Here is a 22,790-nt window from a genome sequence, read left to right as displayed (position 1 = left end):
TGTGCAGTAATACTTGCATGGAAGTACCATACAATAAGCAAGTATGGGAATATGTTTCTCCCGCTATTGCAGATCTTACACCATCTGTGCCAGTAAAGTTCTGTAGGATAGAATACACCTGGAGTTTTGTGCCCATTTACCCACGCTGATGACCTCTTTCCACAACTAGTTTAAACATCTTCCCTCTGAGTCACAGAACATGTGCTGACAGTGGAAATAGGGAGAAAGAACCCAGGAATCCATACATTACTCCTCAGTTTAGAACAATCTAAGAGGCTTTTCTGTCACAGAAATCCCAGTGAACATTATGAAATTGTTGATATCACCTTGGAACAAAACAGTGGACAATTTCTACTCCAGTTTATCCCAAGCTCTGGATTTAGGAAGAATCACAGAATCATACGATATCCTGAGTTGGAAGAGACCACCCAAAATCAGACCAGATGTCTGAGAGCACAGTCCAAACGCTTCTTGAACTCTGGCAGCTCGCTGCCATGACCTGTTCCCTGTGCAGCCTGTTCCAATGCCTGCCCACCCTCCCAGTGAAGAACCTTTTCATAGGAAGTGCAAGTTTATGATTTTTTTTTTTCACTAAATCTCACTGAAGACATTCTGATGACACAACCAACCACACAGGGGTATCCATAAATAAAGCGGAATCCAAAGTGATTCCTCTAAATGATACTTGGTGAATGGTTGAGGTGACTCACAGGTCAAACAAAGATCTTTCTCTTTCAGGTAAACAAACATTTCAAGTAAAAACCTACCAAGATGCAAAACAAGAAGCTGTTTTCCACAGCAACCTAAAAAATAAGAAAGGCTAAGAAAGCATACAGAATCTCAGCTTTCTGATTAATGACTTTAGCTTCTAAAAGTCTAGAATAGGCAAATACTACCTTCCTTTGGCATGAAAGGCAACTGGGATACAATTTCCTTTCCCCAGAATTCTTTGGAGCTTTGTTTACTGAAGCAAAGTAATAAGTGGTTTCCTGATCTTTGCATGTTGTTTTGAAGAACTCCCTGAAGAGTGATGAAGAGATTTATTTTTGATGAAATGAACTGTGTAAACTCCAAGATTCATCAGTGTACGGCAATACCACTCCAGATACCTAAAGCTTGCTGTCTCATTTTAGCTTGTAAAGTCTCTCCTAAGAGCCTTAAAACTGAACTGAGGCTCTTGTACACTTCCAGCTGAGTCTAATGCAGATGGCCATCTCAAAGTATGTGGAGTGCATTTTGATGAAGAAAGTGAGAGGGCTACTGTTAGCACAATCTGCCTTAGAATCAGGACACTGTGATTGACCTTGGGTTTCTGTGCTAATTCAGCAAGCACCTACTAAATCTTATTTGGGGAAAAAAAGGCAGGGAAGAATGGGAAGAATAGTAAGAAGCCCCTCGAGGCCATGCAAAAGATCTAGTGCATTTTTTAACAGCAGAATACTTTTGCTTTCTGATCACCCCAGCATAAACTCCTGAACTCACTGCATGAGTCTTCTCTTACCCCTAACAGAAGAATGCCCTGCAGCCAGCCACTTCCATCTCTTTCCACTCAAATGGCACAAAGAGGCTGAGAAGACCTTTGCTCTATGTTTGCTGGTCAATGGTGCTTCACATTAGCAAACAAAATCTAAAACCTCCAGACAGAGCACAAGACAGTATGGCTTTCAGTGACTCAAATGGCTGTGCCACCAACACAGGGCCAAATCCCTGTCTTCTGCTATAGTAATAATGAACAAGAGAAATACCTGAAGGCCCAACTCCAGTGAAACTTTCAGAAGAGTGATGTCTGGCAAGCTGTCCATGAGTGTTGCTATTTTAAATGCATCCTGGGCGAGTTTGAAGATGTGTGATGAAGAGTGAATATTTTTTTGTATGGATTCTAACACTGTTTCCAGCCTCCGAACATCACCTGCAAAATGTAAACAGAATCAGCAAAACAGAACAAGTTCCCAGAACATCAAGAGATCCATTATAATTGAGCTTGCCATTGCTGCAGGAACAGCATGATGATTCAGTCGTATGTATTTTGTTTTTATAAACATTCCTTAATTAAATCACATATGAACAAAAGATACAAGGGAGCACAAACTCTTTTAGTGCCTGATGGTGTTAGTGTAGCACATACCAAAAAGTCATCCCAATTTGTGAATTTAGAAGTGACTTGTCCACTCCTGGGTCTCACAGTCTACATAATGTGTCGGAAGAACAAGAAGCTGTCTCCTCAGCCTTAAAACAAGCCCATCTGGCTACCATCTAGCTAGTTTAACTACTTTGCTAGAAGATTAAGTGACAAGTTTAAGTCAGTTCAGCTAGTTGTTCCCATTTTGAGCTCCTGACAGAGTGTAATTTGGACTCCTAAACACAACTTTAAACACAATTTTAAATCTGTTTACTTCATGTAATATTAAAAGCATACATTTAGTTGCGTACGTAACTGACAGTACTGTACCTTTGGCTGCTGTTAGCATGGTCGATGCCAGCTCACACTGCTGGGATTCAATGTGACTTAGGGTGAACCAGCGGGGATACCGGTTTGGAACAACTGACGCAATGTGGTGTGGGCGGGACATGTCTCCTGAAGGAGCTGTAGATTCCAATACTAGCAACCTGAAATAAGGAAGAAATTCTCTTTCATTAAATCATTATTACATTAGGTTGCTCATCAGCAAAACTGAAGCCACAAGAACATTTGACCTTACTTCTGAAATGTACCTGTCTGGGTATAAAAAGATACTGAAAAGTCACTTTTCTTGGGGAAATCTGAAAAGACCAAATTTGGCAAATTTGCTTTTACGAGCAGGCATCTGCAGGAATTCACAGGACAATTAAGCCATCCATTAGTCTAGACAACCAAGATTTTCTGCACCATCCACAAACCTAAAACGTTTCAGTCTTTGAAACACAGACGTCAAGAAGGAAAATTGTTCACCATCATACTCCAGAATACATATAAATATTTTCCTATATTACTGCATGCACAACTGCAACTTTCTTCACTTGCAAATGATTAGCAAAGTAAGGGAGACGGGCATTCAAGAAGGGCATTTCAGTGTTCAACTATGATCTCCTTTTTAAAAGTCCTTAAACTTTAGCCTACCAGTCTTGAATAATGTTCCATATTCTAATGTTAGTGTCCTGAACAGCAGTGATGGGGAAAATTGCCTTTAGAGTTACTTTTCAGGCTCCACTTTCTAATACTGAAGAAAGAATTTGAGTACGTATCAATCTACAGTCTTATCCACCAATGAGTACTTGCACTTAGAAAACTCAGATTATTGTTGTTGACTACTGTGACAGAGGTGATGGCTAGTAACAGATACTCAACTGATGGCCCTTCTTCCACCCAAAATCAATGTAGTAGATATAACATAAATGCCAACAGAAAAAACAGAAGTGCTTGAATGAAAATAGGCATTTATATTCAAGACAGTTAAGCACAGTTTCAGGACACAAAAGGTTATTGAGACATCAAATGATAGTAACAGATAATACCCAGAAGTAAAACCTTTCCAACCATCAGTTTCTTGATTAGGATTAAGATCCGCATTTTCTGGCATTTACAACACTATAGCAAGTTACAGTTCAAAAAAGTGAACTTATTTGTTACTGTGCTGCTATACTTAAGGCTTCCTAATGACTCACACCTGTAACATGCCAACTGTTCCTTGTCTAAGATTGTCCTATTTCTTGTTATCCAATAAAGCAAGAAGGAACATCTTTGTGTGTCTGAACATATTTAAGCCTCAGTGCAGCATCCTCTACAAACAGTTTCTTGAAATTCCGAACTACTTCATAAGTACTGTCAGATAAGTCAATTTTGGAACATCCACCTCTACTGTGAAGAATTTTACAGACAAAGGAAATGCCCTTATAGAGTAAGACGCAGAATAGCAAGAGTTATGAAACCCTACTTAAGGATATACAACAGCTCATATGGACATAGCCAAGCTAGGTCTAAGTTAACTACCTCAAATGCTGGTACAAATGAAACAGTGTCTGACTTCTCTGCGAAGTTTTCTGAAGGCCATTTGGATTCTCTCAGCAGGGTCAACTCTAACATGACCAGCAGCTAGGCTAGTTCACTTCTACAGGAGCTGTAGGCTAAGGTATTTCTGCAGAACAGATACATTTTTAAGCTATTCTATTTCATTTACACATATCCTGTACAATTACTTATCAAATATCTAATGTTCTCTTGGGGGCACACACACCTTACTCCAAACTTCCACTTGAGCAAACTATTCAGTTCCATGATCTGATGGATGTACTGGTTTAGGACTTCAAAAATTTATTTGCCCTGTGTCACTAACTCATGCTTCTGTTTCTACCCTCTTTCACATGTAAGAGATTTTCTAGTAGGAATGCATCTGGAAAGACAAAGGGAATTTGATAAATACTGAATAATTTTAAAAATCCAATGCATTGTGATTTTCTGTGACAGAAATATTGTTTATGAAATAAACATATTACAATTTTCTGCACTCAAATAAATACCTAAGTTCTTTCTGAAACCAGAGTGTATGACGCTTTCATTTCGCAGTACAAACAGGGACCTTAAGATAAAAGTGTTAAGGTATCTGCAACAGGTCCACCATTTTTCTCTAGGTTCCTGAGGCATATGAGAGTATCTTTAAGAACTCACTAAGAAAGGTCATTTTGAATATATGTCAGGGTATTTAGCAGGCACATATAAATACAGCACACCACATAAATAACCATCAGTGAGTTACATTACGATTTTCAGACACATGTATGTGCATGCTAGTATGAAAAAATACAGATTAACCAACTGCCCCTTTGATTTTTATCAAGTCAAATCTCTTTCCTAGTACCACTGAGGCATCTTTTTACGTAGCTTTGTGTGTGTAAAAATAAAATATGTGTAAATTCTTTAGCTGATTTTTTCCATACACAGAGAGGGGGGGAAAAAAGATGTATTATTAAATGGTTTCAATAAACAGGAAAAATTCCAACTACAAAATGCAAAAGGGATTATTAGGTTATGAGTAACAGTAAATAGACAAAGAACATGAAAGGAAGAGGCTGTTTGGGGAAATCTTTTGTCACTCTGAATTTCATTGCCAGTTTCTATGTTCCTTCACTGTGAAAAGGAAATGCTGTTGTGAATCGGTGGCTTTCATGCAATTTTGGCAAGATTAGGGAACATCAGAACAAGCACAAGCCACAGCAGATTTAGCATGCTTCTTTTTTTTTTTTTTTTTTTCCCCTCCCCTTTCAAACATCAGTTATTTTGCTAGGTCTTAGCAAGGCTACCTTGTGATTAAACATCACCATTAAAGCCTGGATCCCAAACCCTGGGTGAATTTAAGGCTTAACAACGGATCAGTCAAACTAAGCCAAATGTTCAGATTCCAAGTGAGCAGTCAACTAGGTCACTGCAGATCCACATTTTTCAAGGCTCTGCTCTATATGTTATGGTGCTGCAAGAAGAGAACTGCAGACAGAAGTGACCATCAAGGACAGCACACTCAATCCTTGCAAATCTGAGGTGCATGGTAGGCATTACAGTCTCAGCTTCTATTGGTTTCATACTGTGTGTTCCACACACTAAACGAAGATAAAAAAAATAAAAAATGAAGCACAAACAGATGACACTGAATACAGACAGGCAAAAACTCCAGAGCTACTGTCATGGGTCAGTGATTCATGTAGACTTGAGCGTAGACTGACACTAAATACTTTTATGTGTGGAAAGCAATTAGCTATGGTTTTGAAAAGTTAACTTCGTTGAAAAAATGTTGAAGAAAGAAATATGTTCTGCTTCAAAAAGCATAAGCAGCTGTATAAATTCCTATGCAGCACCTTTACCCATTTCCAGGTGAGATTTTTGTCTGTGACATTGCCATTTCCTCTTTGCCATGGAGGAAAAGATGCTCAAATTTCTCTCTTTTGATCCTTTCCACCTCACAACTATAAGACAAACATTCAGCCTACAGGTTTGCTCTCTTCTCCCCCTCAAGGCAACATTAAGTCATTTTTTCCTTTGCTTTTATCAGGAGTTCTTTGTAACATGAAATACCACTTTGGTGTGAATGGGAAGAGTAACCAACCTTCTTAAAGGTTTTTGAGAAGTACTGAAGAATGCAGACAGACATGGAATAGAAAGTGTCTGTATCTGCCATTGGCACAGTTCAAGATGGGAGTCTACATTTCTGAAGACTGTCAAATAATAAAATGCAGAAAGATTGACTATTGTCTAGGACTGAATTCTCATCAGCCTTACAAGATGATACCAGAAAGGATATGGAGAACAGGCCCCATTTTGCTGATGTCTCCTGTGATTTCACCAGATTGAAACAAACAGGCAGATCTTTCCGATACTGGGAAACAACTTCAGCTGAGCTGATAACTTCATGCCAAAAAAAAAGCCTGGAGCTCCCAAAGACTAAGTGGAGATTTCATCATATTTCAGCATCTTGCTTGTTTTCCCAGCAGAGAAAGGAAGCTTCCAGAGAAGTTTTCAATTATGATTTGTTTCTGAGGAAAGCCCAAGTCCTTGTTCAAGAGGAATGGCATGTTGCTGTCATGTTCACTGAAGCATCCGGTGTGCTATGCAAAGTACTTCTATTCCAACCTCTCAATGTATCTTAGATTAAAGAAGAAAACCCCACACAAACAAATATATGAGAAACATTTTAAGATAATGACTCGAAACAAAGACACAAGTCTATTTAAAAAAAAAAAAAAAGACCAACTTTTCTCTTTTTAATACACATCTTATGCTAACTTGCTGATCTGATATAACCAGGATTATTGATGCACTTAACTTGTAATGATAGAAAAGGGGTATACCTAGCTGACCCAAGCAGCTCTGAACGTAATGTTTGAATGTTCTCAACAGTTTGTAAATAATTCATTTTTGTTTTCTTAATCTAGCTCCTGAATTTCTCGCGTTTAGTCCTTTGAACACACAACTGTTTTTTCCCTGTTTAGCATTCTGCAGAAACACTACAAAAAATACGTATCTTCAGGCCACTAGGATATAAACTGTCTGATGAAGCTGTATACTACTTATGTTGATAGCGTGTCTTTCAATCACTGTGCAATCATTCCTGATAATAATGACCATGAAAACCCAACACGCGTCTCTAGTTGGGTACCTGATTGCTCCTATTCTTTGTAAACCACCATTTACTACAAGTTCTTGATAGCAACCAAGCAATCCAGACGAGGCCTGCACTGTAGGAGGACAACACAGATTTTTCACTGATCATTTAGGCCACTGAAACTTCCTTCACAACTCTTCTTAGCCACCATTAGCAATCTGGCCTGCCCTGAGTTTAAGCCAACACACACTGAGCACTCCCCAAGAAACATCTTTCTCCCAATTACTGAAGACAAATGAGATGCAAGTCACACATTTTGTTGTCGTATGACATACTCCATTTAAATCCCAGTGTTCACCCAGAAGCGTGCAAGACTGCTTAGTTGTGAAGCACAAAAAAAAAAACACAGGCTCAGACCACACCATATGGTTTCAAATCTACTATTGAGAGCTAATTTATAAAGATGACTGGTGGAACAAATAGTCCTACAGAACAGGCTAAGCAGCAGACTTAGACACTGACACTGCTGGTAGGATGTCTCTTTCCTTATTTCCTCACCACTACTACCATCACGTGCACACAAACCCATGGGTGAGGACACGTGCTGGAGCTACCACTGCTGAACACAAAACCACATAGGGGTGGTATACCAGAGGGGTATTCTAGAACAAAAGATTGTAACAAAGAATGCTGTTTTACGGTTGCAGGTAAACACTAATTGTACATTTATAGATGATTATACTGTAGTTATTACAAACATCACTTGCGTTTAGACATGACAAAACCAAAGTTCTTTCCTCTTAAAGGGTCTTTATCAAGCTTTCCCCCGCCCCCCTTTTCTCAACTGCTACTTGTGGTGTTTCTAGATGATTTGTGAATACATACCGCATGGCTCTCAGTGCAGTTTTGTATGCCAATTCAGCATCATGAGGTAGGAGAGAGGTGAAAAGATACTTGGCAAATGTGTGCATTGGAACGCTCTCTCGATGGATGACTTCACCTAAACCACTATATGGTCCAGCTGTAGGAAAGAGAAAGAGAACATCCATCTTTACAGATTGTTAAAACACAAATTCTGCACCTTCAAAACCACTAGCTATATCCTGAGTTAGAACTGGAATTCAGAGACAGAGTTTGCTGTACAAAAGTTAAAAACTGCACTGATATTTTTTGTGAATCATACTCTACATGTACCATATATAAACGATATATTGCAAATGCATTACATACTATATATTATTTGAGAAAATGAGACAGACTGCAAATTGCATAGTATTAAGCATGCTACCAGTGCACATTCAAACGACAGAATGGTTCCAGCACGTTATGGGGCTCATTCCACAAGTTTATGGTATACAAAAGTCAAAGGTGTTAAAACCAGTTTTGCCTCCATATAGTTTTGTTATGCATACAGTTCCCTATGCACCCACTGCTGGTGCATGATTTCTTTCTCAAAATTCATTGTGGGAAAAAAAAAAAGTGTAGTGACAGTGGAAAAGTGCATATCTTTGATTGAAGTTTCATGGCCAATCACTATAGCAGCACTTGATCCCTATTAATGTCTCACGTGACATTAAGTATTTAAATAACCCTTGGATATGGACTTTGTCTCCAGAGAAGACTAGGTCAGACTTTATACCAAAGCTCGTTTTGCTAGTCTGTTACATCCCATGATCTTAAAAATTTTATTTGCTTTGGGAAACTATCCCAATTGCTAGGACAATGGATTTCATACACACTCAGTGCAGTCATTGCAGTATTTCAAATTCATAACAGTGGTGTCAGGATTGACAGCAGAAATGACAATTTAGAAGAAAATTGAAATTCAACTATTTTCTTGCTGAGTTCTGAATGTTCACAGTGACTATGAATCCCATTTTTACATTTTCCCTGCAACCCTGAGGCTGTTATTCCTGTTAACAGGAACACTGTGTTAAGCAGCTTTTGACTTCAGCAGCTAGAATAAAATGCTGCAAGATATAGAATAAGAATCATACATTAAGTATTATTGGGCAATTACAGCACAGATACCAGCCAGCAGTCCTAGGAGTTACTGCGGGAGAAGCGGATTTTACTTCTTCCTGCAGTTTTCAGCCCACCACACCTGAATGGACAATGACTGGGTGAGCACACTTCTCCACTGCAGAGTCACACGTCCTTTAAACAGTGTCCAGCAGCAATTCAGACTAACATGATTGGCCCTACATTGAAGCAGATGAGGATGTGCACAATTTACGCAGCAGCCACTTCTGCTGCAGAGGAGGATGAACTCCACGAGATGGAGGTGGTAACAGCTAAGAGCAGCACAGCTGTTTCAGCAATGTTCTTCTGACTGGCACTTTAGCACAACACACAAAGATAAAAATCACTAGGCATGGAAAAAAATCTGAGCTCCATAGGTGGGCATTTGTGAAGACTGGGACTGATTAAAATGGAAATGGCAAGATTTAGTAGGTGACACAGTGTGCCTCATATAATCATTTTAAGTGAAGTTGAAAGCCATTGAAAACTAGCTAGCATTGCTTCAACAAAACAAACCATTTCGTGTACATTTGCCAATTGGTGGTCAGTCAGAAACTCAGTTAGGACATGAGGAATACATGACAAAGCATTTATTTGAAAATATATTCTGCCATTGACTTTGCAAACAAAAACTTAACATTAACTTAACGCGCAAAAAAAAAAAAAAACAGTTCTTGCAACACAGTCTTAACATTCTGCTTTCCCACACACCAAATGTTAGCTACATACAGCAAGCATTAATCTGCATTAACATAGAAATCAGCTTAATATTGGATTAAGCTTTCTTCATTATGTCCACAAGACTTTAACTATAAAAACACAATTGATATGATTACGATCTTCAATCACAGCACAGCATTTCCTCCATGTGAGGTGACAGTTTCTGACTAACCTGGCGTAAGATGAAGCTATTGCAGGAAAGCTAAATTTTTCAGCAAACAGTAATGCAAGACCCTCTTTGTACACTGCTCAACACAATTTCATTGGTAGTTATTTTAGCAGATTTTTTTATTTCTTTTTTTGCTACGATCACTTATTTACTACTCTAAAATGACAAAGTATCAGTGATCAAAGTAGTAAACCAGAATTATGAGAGGACATTTGAGAGAAATGCTGCCTTTTCCTCATGAAGCATCCTTAACAGTATGGAGATGCAGCAAATTGATTTTATAATCCATAGGATCCCTGTCTTGTGGTTGCTAATAGCTGGATCCAGTGAGCAGCTGCTCTTGTCCAAAGGCCATAAAGCAGCAGTATAGCCATACCATAATGGAAACTCTCTCTATGGTGCAGCTTCTCTGCAGTTTCAAATGGCATCATCAGCAGGTACCAAAGTCTTTAAGGATCTGGGCATACTGTGTCTTTTCCATTAAAGGAGAAGTTTTAAAAGACAAATGTCTCACAGAAAGAAAACAAAACCTGACTGCTGTGTAACAGTCTTGCAACACACCTAGAGCAATATTCCTGCCATCCCTTGAGCGGGCACTCAAAACTTGGGCCTTACCTTCAGCTAATTAGTTCCTTTAAAGTTTCTTCTTCCATTTAAAAAAAAAAAAAAAGGCAAGAAAGACAACCTCAGAACCCATGAGGCTACTTTCTAAACATGAGGCTAAGTGGTATGTTAAGCCTTTTTAAAAGCTAAAGGCAAAGGCATGCAATTTTTTCCCTGAAGATTCTATTGCAATCCACCACAATTCCCAAACAGAAAATTTCCTTAGTCGCAGTTTAGTCACATGATCAGGCCTTAAGCCTCAATATTTGAACACATATTCTAATTTTCATGTATGATTGAAATTCCAGAGGGAATTCATTTCCTAGTTGCTACAAATAAAATGTTATACTTCTGTCCCAACAATTTTAAGTCAATTTTCTAAGCTTTTCACTTGGGAAAAGAGGTAAAAATCGTCATGCATTTACAAAGTTGACAGTCCTTTTTCAGGATGCAAGCGACCTTTAGAATTCTGCTACCTGAGAACTGCTGATAACTGATGTCTATAAGACTAAATTGTGAGTCTGGGCTGTATAATTAGGATATGGAGATTACAACAAGTAACAGATCTAAAGAACAAATTGCAATAAAAATTAAAATTGAAGGCTCATAAGTCAGCAGATATCTCATCTCTACAGTCATGGTATTATTTCACATATGCTCGATTTTCATATGAGACTGAAAACAACATTTTGCTGGAGTTCTACATCAAAAAATGTCTTAAGTATGTAAGGTCAGTTTCCACAGGAATACTAGTTCTGTGGGCTTCTATACGTGTAGACAGTTTAAAGAGGCAGTTAGCATCTATATTGAGCTACCTTCTAATAGGAAGACTGCTTGTTTTCGAAAAATCTTCACCAGAGTATCATCCAATTCAATTTCCTGTAGCTTAGAAATGAGCTGCTCCTCATTTCGACAAACCTTCTCTTGTGCATACAAGCCATCTGGCATTATTCGTTGCTGTCCCAGCCCTATCAATGCTACTTCCACGGCCAGCGTTAAATAAGATTCCCCTTCTTCTAAGAACTTGTGTGCAGGCAGGTGCTGGTACTCCAGAGATTTGCACTGCCCCATGTTCTCTGTAAAGGGTGAAACAAAGAACAGCACATCAGTAAGCCATTCTAATCCATAATCTGCTTATATTGCCACATTTACAAATGCTACCTCTGTCAGTATTTATTTGTTTAAATGATTTAAATTACTTAGCTTGATTTCAAGATCCAAAGATCCAATGTAAACTACCTGATCCAATTTCACAAGGGAGAAATACACAAAACAATTAGGTTTCAAAAAATAACCACTCAAGTGAAAATAAAAGTGTTTGTCTTTAAACTGTATGACTTGGAGAAAGACAGGTTTTCTCCAGCTTTGTGTTAACATGACCAAAATTGGAAGATGCATTTCAATTTTTTAATTTTTTTCCCCCCATTCATTTCTGCATCTCCTTAAAGCCTCAATGTTGTGTAAGTGGAAAGGGAAGGCATTTATACCTCTGCATAGATTTCAGATGAGGTTATTAGGATTGTGCAAGGGCAGTAGGCATGATAACTTCACAACTTTTTAATTATTCAGTGTTTGCTGGAGCTCTTTTCAGGATTTTGCATTATATGTTACAGTTGTATTTATGATAAACATATATAGTGTATCTAAATCTTAATGACATAACAATTCTTAGTTCTAGTAAAGATTGACTGTAAATTTCATACAGACCAAACCATAAATTGCTTTAAAGAGTACTACCAGTTCATTTGCTACTTCACAGATATACCATAGACAAAACGCTATTCCAACCTCTAGCAGTTAACAGTCCTAGTAGAGAACAAAACATTACAATGGAGAGATGTAAGGAGATGGGCAACTGCAGAATATGAGAAGGCAGAACACATACACGTGTGTAAGGGGAAGTTACTTTTCAACACATAATACTTTTATTTTGTGGGTTATTGGGGTTTTTTGTTTTGTTGGCAGGGTTTTGTTTTGTGGTGGCATTTTGGTAATTGCAAATAATCTGATTTCTGATTTCTTTTAATTAAAAGTTCTTCCAGAATATGTGGTTATGGGTTTAGAAGTTTACTGAAGAAAATCTAATTGAATACAATGAGTTTAGAGACAAAGATCCAAGAAGATTGGAAATTGGGAACGTGCATGTAAAAGAGTTGTAGAGGGATGGGGTGCACACAAACTACTGCAGACATGGAAACAGACTAAGAATGAAGAATGCATCACTTAAGCTCCTGGGAAGCAAATATTGAAATTAAAATGGGCACACACAACCTGACTGAAAACATGCATAAATTCTGCAACACTACTTTCCAATTAACATTCTTTGTAGACTGTGTATGTTACCATTTTTAAGTGTTTTGTCATTCACTTGAAGTATTATGTGCATGTGTAACTAAGAAGTCCATTAAAACCCTGGGCTGTATTAGGAAAAGGGTTGCCAGCAGGTTAAAGAAGTGGATCCTTCCTCTCTATAGCACTGGTGAGAGGCATATAGAGTGCTTTGCCCAGTTCAGGGCTACCCCATGCACAGACATACTGGAGCAAATATAGTGAGGGGCTACAAAGATGATTAAGGGAGTGGAGCATCTCTCATACAATCAGAGACTGAAACAGCTGGGGCTGTTTGACCTGGAAAAGCGAAGGCTCAGGAGGATCTTACCAATGTATATAAATATATGACAGGAGAATGTAAAGAAGATACAGTCAGACTCTCCTCAGTGGTAGCCTGTGACAGGACTAGAGGCAATGGGCACGGATTGAAATGCAATGTTCCATCTGAGCATAAGAAAAGATTTTTTTTTTTACTGTGAAGGTTGTTGAGCACAGGAAGAGGTTGCCCAGAGAGGCTGTAAAGTGTTAATTCTTGGAGTTATTCAAAACTCAACTGGACACAGCCCTGGGCAACCTGCTGTAGTTGACACTGCTGTAAGCAGATCTATGGAGCTGTCTTCCAACCTTAACTATTATATGATTTTATGATCTTCTGTAATGTCTCAGAAAAAAGGACAGGGGAAGGTATGTGGAAAGGGTTGCTGCTATAAAAGCTTATTTGCTTTTATTTCAGGCACGAAATACAGATTTTTTTCAAGAATGAGTTCTTATAATAACACTGGCTCTAAAGTTAATTTGGAATGGAAAAATAGAAAAATGTTTCTGGTTAATGAAGATGTATAAAATATAGCTCCCTTTGCACAGCCTTACCCATGAAGTCTGAGAATCCGTGGAAGCTTTCATCATCCACCCTGCAGGCTTCCATGAGGCTACTGAAGAGGGTGCCGATTGGATCCAAAGGGTGTCCCACCCAACCTTCAAGATTTGTTATGGAGGTTACTCCTTTGTGGAGCAGTTCTGTGTTAGAAAAGATGGAGAGAGGAGGGAGAGAAAGAGTGTCTGTTAGCTGCTTACAACAATTATAGAACTAAAAGTGATTAAAATGTTCTCAGTACAGAGTTCAAAGTATTAACAGTAACCCCTGCTTAGAAGGAGAAAACAGCATCTTCCAGGATGTATCCATTGCCTTCTATGCATATGTGAAGCAGAAAAAGAAAAAGAACAAAGGACAAACACCATTCAAGCACTAGCAAGTGCATTATGGGTCAACTATTGCAACTGCAGTGTTTTTTGAAATTTTACTCAATATCAGAAAGTCTTCTGAAAACACCTGCTGAAAAAATTATAGCAAAGACCTGGTGACTTTTTTTTTTTCAAAATATCCACAACCTTTTCCCGACTCAAAAGACGTAGTACCATTTTTTATATTTTAATATAAATGATAATGCTAAAATAAATGGCAATACTCTAAAATATGCTCTATTTTAATAAATAAAATGTGAGCTTATCATGCATCTTAATATTTATTAAAGTAATAAACTCAGGATGACAGCTCCTTTAAAAAGAAATAAAAAGGTTAAATGAGGTATGTAAGAAAAAAACGTCCTTTAATTGCATCAAGCGAATTCTGGCATCCTAACATTTCAGTCAGCAACATGCTTTTTTGGCTACTTCGCTTTGTAACTGCAACACATAAAATCAGTTGAAACAGAACAAAATCCTGTAGCACAATGACCTGAAGAATGCATGGCTGTGGTAACAAAAGTATAGATTCTCCCCATCTCCTTTTTACTAAGGGTCTTCTGGCACTAGTTCCCACATAATCACAGAATCACTTAGGTTGGAAGAGGCCTCCAACATCGCCTAGTCCAACCTCTGACCTAACACTAACAAGTCCTCCACTAAACCTCCACTTTCACTCCAACCAGCTTTTTTTCTCTTAAGACACATATGTACTACTGAAGTATGGGAGATCAGACTCATTAGGACCATTTAAAAATTGTATACAAGCTACTGTGGTTGCTCTGCTTCTCTACCCACTCAACACTACCTTGTAGCTGCCTTTGGACACTCTCATTCATGGAGTGCCACTTTCCTTAGAAGCCACATGTATTACTGCAAATCTTTAAAATGCTAAAAAGCCTACTTCTTACTTATTTGAATGTGTAAGGCTACAAAATGAAATGCAGCCACACAGTTGAACTGATTGCTCAGGAGAATGAGGTTGTTTTTGTTTTTATTGCTGTTGTTGTTTAATAATCAAATGATATGCAATACAAAAACAAACATGTAAATCATTGTCTTACTAACAAATAGTATGTGCAATACATGACATGCAAAAGCAAGTAATATTACCAAAAAAATATTAATCACACTGACTTATTACTGACTCACTTATATTCTATTTCATCCATTGTGTCTACTTATTTGGTTCACTTATGTCACACCAAACAAAGGCCTCAGTCCTGCAGTCACATAGGCATTTAACTTTAAACCACACAAATGGTTCCATGTACGTCAGATCAGTCACATGAATAAAAGCTAAGGAGAAGCATGTGGTGTTTGCTGAACTGAAATCTAAAGCTAGGCTGGGGTTGCAGAATTCATCTGCTTATAGGGTTGACCAAAACATTTTGCAGTATTAAAAAACATGTAAATTTTGAACATACAAAGAAAGAATATAAAAGCAGCAAGTGACAATACAGAAATGACAAGCTTCTTTGTTTCAGGATAGGATGGACCACTTTTCATACAATCCATCTTTTATTTATAATAGCATAATACCACCTGACAGCTACAGGCGCTGCTCCCATGCAACAGGAACTGAACAGGAGTATTGAATGTCTAGATACTCCATTAGCAACTGGGGATGAAAAGGGGCTGTATGATGACCAGCACACTTGCAGCGAACTCTACACATGTCAGAGGTATGTAAATGTACAAACCACCCCTCCTTGCTTCTCTCCCTGACCTGAGAGGCTAGAAAAGCTGCAAACTTATGGAGATGGATTTTAAGGAAAGATGCATTACATGATAGAAATCACTTAGAAAAATTCCTGTAATAACATTAAATGCTTTTATGTTTTGTTCAAATCTAGGATCCAAAGTAGTATACAAAACTTCTAGCTTGGGTACTGTGAAACAGAAAGGGAGGCACATAGGAACTGCCAACTGATTTTTTAAAACAGGTGTCTACATTGTCATCACTTAAACTACTAAGTACTCATATATGGAAGAACACCTGCACATACATTTGAAATATTTACTTATGACTTCACAGTAGTATTTCTTCTCACAATGCATGAAGATACAAAGAGCTAATGAAGTAGCAGTGAAGATCTGAAAGCTTGAATTAAGGTGTTCTTGTAGTAGCCAAGAACAGTTTAGTGCAGGATTCCTTTGGGTAGCAAGCATCAGGTGGCACAGAAACTGTATCTAAACAATGTTCATTCAAAAAAAAAAAAAAAAAAAGGGGGCAGGGGGGAGGGCATTGCTCATCAGAAGAATAACAACAGAGCATCTTATAAAAAACAGTGTTGCAAAAACTCATTTCCATTTAAGTCAATCCAACTCCATTTGGAAACAATAAAATTTTGGGCAATGTAGAAGACTTTTGCAAGACACTGACAAATTTGATGAATTTCTGTAGTGCAGACTTTCCCTCAGTGTTACCCTCAACGTGAACTTAGGCTTCTGCCTCAGAAATATATAGATCTGCTAAATTATATGTCAGAGGATGAAATAATTTAAAATACCTGACATGCCAAATACAAAGCTCTGTTTTAAAGCCTATAAATTATACAAATTAATATTTACATTGCATAACCAAAAACCCTGATTTGGATAAAGGCCCAGTTGTGTCAGACATACTGCATAAGGCAGAATCAAGACCTTGCCCTCCTGAGCTCACAAAGAAAGCTTCCAATAGCCAAAACATTACATTTCCACTACAACCATTTCTAATGGAGAGTTAAAGGCACCTCTTCAGTTTTACAGGTTCAAAAAGAGTTTTCTCATGCAAAGATCCATTCCGGTGTTATTGTCACCTTGTCACATCCTTTGCCCTTCTCTTTTTCCCCACATTTACCTTTCTTCTGAGCCCGGAACATTTCCAGCTGTTTCTGCTGCTGCCTTCTTAGTGTGTTAACAATAGCTATCGCTAGCCTCAGTGCTTCTCTTGGGTATCCATGAGATCGCAATGCATCCACCCTCGCGCAGGCTGTAGGAACATGTTCTAAAATGGAGAAAATAATTGAGGAATAGCAACACTTCCATGTCTGCAGTGGCCTGTTTTGCTAGGTTAGCTCCAAAGGGCTTTTTTGTTTGCTTTCTGTTTTGTTTTTAAAACTATGCAAAAGAAACTTAAAGGACTACTTCTGAAACCAGTGTTTCAAGGGAGCCTCTGTTCTTTTTGCCAGGCTTTTCATTCATCTCCCCACCATCCCCCCCAAAATAATGCCATAGAAACTGAACAAAGCAGCAAGTCATGGAAACGTCTTTCCGGTTTAGCCACTTACCATGCCAGAGGGGCCACCCGTGAGAGTCAAAGAGCGAGTTTTCAGTGTCGTCATGGTAACAGTAGTTGGTGTATAGGTCACTGCTGATAATGTGCTGTAAGTGGCTGTCCTGCCAGTGAAGATCGCACGCCTCAATGGCTCGAGTGAACACCGTCCGATGGGGCCTGTTCGATGAATCTGTCATTTTCACAAGTTCAGAAAGCTGCATCAGCTTTTACTCATTCATATGTGAATAAGTCATTCACAGTACTCTTGTCTTCCGCCTATTCATGACCCCCAACTGATGGCGGCCTGTCTTGCCCCCCTCTGCACGGAGCTGCAGATGACATTTCACATCCTATTACCCAACAGGCCAGACCAAGTGTGCGCCTTTCCTTTTGCAGTCAGAAATGGAGATCTACAGAACAGCAAGGCTAATGCTAAACAGGGCTTTGCAAAGGGAGCAGCTAAAGATGAAGGATGTTTGACAGCTCTCCTGAAAACAAACTAGAAAATATATGGCACAGCTACTCAAACCTGCCCAACACTCCCCATCTCAGACCCAGAGCTGCTAGGGTAAGGGATGAATGAACAGCACATGAAGGACTTTCAACTGTTCTCTTTGAAAAGTGACATTAACTTTAAGTTCTTGTCAGAAACATATACAAATACTGTAAATAAAAAAAAAAAAAAGGTACAAAGGCCATGGGATGGACACAACCCTTAGTGGGCATCTTCCCATGGCAAAGGCGCTCTGTCGACACAGCACTGTCTGTTGAGATGCCGTGTCCAAGTTGTCACTAGCCTGCCCAGGTTGGGCTGAACATCAAGAGATCCACAGAGCAAAACCCACCTGTGGAGGGAGTTATATGCTGAATAAACTTCTGGCTGTAGAATGTGAGATTTATTTAAAACAAAACAAAAAAAAAATAAGTCTAACTATTTCCTTCAGAAGTAATCTTCCAAGAAAAAGAAACAAGGAAAAACTCAACTAAACCCGAATCTGCCACCCCCCATAAGCATTTAATTTTAACTTTATCATAATTATACGAAATATCTATCAAAATACTGAGTGTTTTGAGGATTATGAGGTTTTCCCCCACCAGGGAAATATCTTGCATTTTCCCCATTGATTAACAAAGTAGAAATCTTGCTTTAAGAGGACTGGACAAGGCTTCTGTCAGATTTAATAACCACGTTTTCAATTAGAAAGCATGACGTTGAGTAAGAAGAGACACCTCCTCCAAGAAGGCAGAATGCTGCCTCTACACCCCCACCCCACTCCTGGCAATGCAGACTGCACAACACAGAGCACATCCCACAAATAGCTGCTTTACTTTCTCGCGCACTCAGTTTAATGCAGTTGCAACAGATCTCTCTTTGACTAGGTACCAAAGGCTTTGTAACTGCAAACAAAATAAAAACCCCAACACCGTAAGGGATAGAAGATTGTAGTCAAGCAAAGAAACAAAAAGCTTTTACATGACATACTTCAAGGACATCCAATTTTCATGCAACAAGTTTTTAGAAAGACCAGGTGAAAAGTTAGAAGACCTAACTAAACACAAATACTTGCTTTGAAAATATTGCAGCCCCAGCACGAAAAAAACTATTTATTCTTTCTGCAAGGATAGTATTAGTGAAAATAAATTTGGCTGGTCATTCCTCAACAAGAAAGTTACTTGTCCCAGGAAAGAGTGCTGAATTCTGCAAGGCTAGAGTACATAAGATAGAGGTTATATTATATGTTGCAGTCAGTGCATATGTTTAGGCTCACCTTGGTTAGCATTTGCACCCTGAGGCAAAGCATTGGTTAAATTGGGCAGCTCGTTTCCATGGTTTCCATCTTCCCAGGGACAAACATCCACACTGTTCCATTTTTTCAGCTGTTTTAGCCAACTGGCCTTCTGCTCCAACTTGCAGTGGGGATTTAAGACTATACACATCCACAGAGCACCTGATTTTAAAAAAATTGCTAAATTATGTTTTCTATTAAAAATGAAGCAGCCAATGACTAATTGCAAACTTCTATACTGTAACACTTTTACTCTCCCCTCAAAGGCTACACTGCTTACTTCCCAGCTACACCTAGCACCAGGCAGACTGAATTCCTGACTCAGAACATGGCCCATCTGAACAATTGAAAGACTGTACCAAGACAACCTTCTCAATTATAAGGCATTAAGTGGGTCTTTTGTATTAGAAAATCCAGAGTTCACAATGCATGGGTCATCAGACAGGAGTATCACTCAAAAGCAAACAAGAATTTGCATATAGTTATAGCAGGAAATTACCCAAGTTTTTCTTGTAATTTTTGTATCAGGAGTCAATGTTGTTTTCTACAAACACAAACTATGCATCTTCCAGCTTCACATTACAGCAACCGAGCAAGTGCATGAGTAAGACACGTATTTTGTAAACACATACTTCCGCACTGAAAATCCAGCAGAAGAACTGCTGATCATATAATTCGTTTTCCAAACACATCTGGATCTCAAAGATCCAGTAAACACTGGTTTTGTGCAGTCTAATAGGGAGAAGATATTTTTACTGCAATTACTTCAGTAATCTGGTTACACTAGAAAAACTGTTTTACATTTTCTCTTTATGGAGCTCTAAGGAAAAGCTAATTTGTGCTGACATTTCACACATACCATCACTTTAGAATCTGATCCCTGACACTATATAACAGGGCAGGCATAAATACATCAGGGTATCTAGCAACAATTTTCAAACGGAAAGATTTTTCTCTAAATCAGCTGTCTCTTCATCAGCGTGAACTTTGGCAGAAGCATGAAGACATCTGAAAGTGCTATTTAGCGACAGTTCATTTGCTCATTAAGAACGTGCTTTATACACTAAAAGAGATGTAGGGAATATGCCTGAGCTATTCAACAGTCTTCATGACAGGCTGGGAAAAAAAAATGCAGCTGATTCTTCAAGAACAATAAAATTTTAACATTTGAGTGTTATTTTGCTAACTAAGAATGCAGAACGGACATCCAGAGCACAGGCCATCACATTACAGTCATTCCTAGAGTAGCTTGGCATGTTGGTATGCCATGATATGGGAGCCAGTAGAAACAGAGCCTGATCCTTAAGGTTGCAAGTCCCCAGATATTCTGACCCACCACGGGATGGGGAAGTAATAGCAAAGAAATCTGAACACCGCAACAAAATAAGATATGGTACAGTGCAGAACATCAGAGAGAGATACTACACTAATGAGAATTACTGCTGCACACTGGTTAAATACAGTACAGCAACTTTTTTTGTTTGTTTTGTTTTGTTTTATAAGCACCTAAAACTTGCCATGGGAATGACTAAAGCCAACATTGTTTGTAAAAACTTCTTTTAAAATCAAATCATAAGACTTCAGTTTAGACACCCTCTTGAATAAGCTTCATTCTGCAAACACAAACTACAAATGTTTCTTCTTATTAAGCATCAATGCATTCAGCACTGCCCAAAACAGAAGGAATACATTTCTTGCAATCTGCAAAACAAAACAGAAAATGGGGCATATTGGAAAGCCGTGGAGAACAGTTAGCTTGGATTTATTTACTTATTTATTTTCATAATCAAGTATTACTTGAGGGCACTGAGGAAACAGTGCACCTCTCAGCATCTTAAAAAAACAGAAAGCCAATTTAGTACTTTGCAGCCAGATTCCCAGTGTTTTCAGACTGAAGCAAAAGAAAAGTGGAGTATCTTAACTGCTTGTGGGAAGCATTTCAACCATTTGGCCAGGCAGAACACATACTACTGATTACACAATGCCCCTATAAAATGAGTAGCCTTTTATTTCATTGCATCTCAAACACCACTAGAGGCAAATGAATTCACTTGCCTCCCTCAGAAGCTCCGGTACACACACAGTGCATCTTGCAGGTAGGAAAGGGAAGAGATAACCAAAGTATCCAAACCCTTCAAAAACTTATTTCATTACAGGAGGGAAGTGATGTTAAGCATAACTACATTATCAGCAGCTCGTCTCAGAAACTGAGGCTATTTTAATGCAAATGAAGCACAAGGAGAAGCGTATTTATAATAAACCCCACATAAACCCTTCACATTTCAATAGAGCCCAACTGCACGCTGCTCCCAGTGAGTTGAGTGCGAGCTGTGCGCAGATCTGAGCTCGCCCAGGCCCTGGAGCAGCTTTCAGGGCTGCCCCATTGCCTGCAGGATGAGGGGTGCGAGACAGAGCTCCCCCCGAGAAGAGCAGGAGGGAAGGGAACAGAAAGAGCCTTGGGCTCAACTCCTGTGGCGCTACAAAGGCCACCATCTGGGAGAACGAAGCACAATGCCAATGACCCCACACTCTTCAGCCCATTTGGGTTTCTGTTTTCTTTTTCTTTCTTTCTTCCAATTTTTTCTTCCCCTTAGCGTGTGTGCACTTGCCTGTATTCACAATTCTTCCTCCTCCGTCTCCCTGAGCGCCTCTCCCTTTCCCCTGACATCTGCTCCATTCTGGCTCCTTCCATTCACTGGTTCCTGTCCTGCTTCTAGCACTGAAAAGTCCGAGGAAAACATTCACTTGTGCCCAGATTTTACCACATGCCAACTGGAAGGAGCCTGGAGGATATTATTCCCATTTAACTCTGATGCTGCTTAGTCCAGTCCGCCTGAGCTGGCCCTTAAATGTCACCACCGACCTGAAGGCTTACGTTGGCCTCAAACGAGATTCTCTCATCTTGGCCTAATGAATCCTATGCCAGGAAACTGCTGATTCCCAAAAAATACATTCCTGGCATTCTCAAGTTCTCCTGTTCAACTACATGTCACCAACACCACCTGCAGTATGCAGAAAAGTCTCATTAATTGAAAAAATAGTGTGAGAATGTGTTTGTGTTTACATATTCTGTCTTTCTAACACAGCTTTCTTTTTCACTGTCTCCCTCTCCCCAGTCACCAGCTACCTTTTCACACAAGAACTCCAGAGGATAAAGCATTACCCCCTTGGAAGTACAGACTACTAAACCAGAACTAAAGTTCGGGTTCGGATTCCTTGACTGTAACCCATGTCTTTCTAACATGAAACTCCTCGCAGCACAGTGGCAAAGTAACACAAACCAATACAAAATTTCTTCTCCCCTAGAAGGTAATTGGAGGATAAGTCATGGTGCAACTGCAGTTTAGTACTAATTTCACCAGGGAACAAATACTAAAACTGTCATATTGTGGGGAGGAATTGTCTATTTTGGTCCAACAATAATACTCTTGATCTGGAAAAAGCCAGCTTTGCCAAACCAAGCTTTGGTTCAATCAGCCCTCTTTCTGGAAACATGTAGCTGTCATTCATCTTTAGCATGCCTCATATCATCGAAAAAAAAATAAAAAAAAAAGTTACATTATTGCTTTGCACAGTGCGTGCCTTCC

General features: G+C 39.0%; 1 protein-coding gene across 2 annotated transcripts in view; it reads right to left on the bottom strand.

Moving 5' to 3' along the window:
• Positions 1–22,790, bottom strand: part of ZSWIM6 (zinc finger SWIM-type containing 6) — a 112,533-nt gene that overhangs the window by 5,931 nt on the left and 83,812 nt on the right. For both annotated transcript variants that reach the window (XM_032206075.1, XM_032206076.1), the window contains exons 5-12: positions 19,186–19,365; positions 17,430–17,606; positions 17,000–17,146; positions 13,783–13,929; positions 11,397–11,657; positions 7,953–8,088; positions 2,450–2,607; positions 1,746–1,909 (exon numbers count right to left, since the gene is read on the bottom strand). In XM_032206075.1, the coding sequence (XP_032061966.1) occupies positions 1,746–1,909; positions 2,450–2,607; positions 7,953–8,088; positions 11,397–11,657; positions 13,783–13,929; positions 17,000–17,146; positions 17,430–17,606; positions 19,186–19,365 (1,370 nt within the window). The remainder of the gene's footprint in view (positions 1–1,745; positions 1,910–2,449; positions 2,608–7,952; positions 8,089–11,396; positions 11,658–13,782; positions 13,930–16,999; positions 17,147–17,429; positions 17,607–19,185; positions 19,366–22,790) is intronic.

Source organism: Aythya fuligula, chromosome Z (genome assembly GCF_009819795.1).
Source record: "Aythya fuligula isolate bAytFul2 chromosome Z, bAytFul2.pri, whole genome shotgun sequence".
In the NCBI taxonomy this organism is placed as follows: Eukaryota; Metazoa; Chordata; class Aves; order Anseriformes; family Anatidae; genus Aythya; species Aythya fuligula.
Note: the sequence above shows the minus strand (reverse complement) of the source record. Positions and strands in the feature narration are given on the sequence as shown.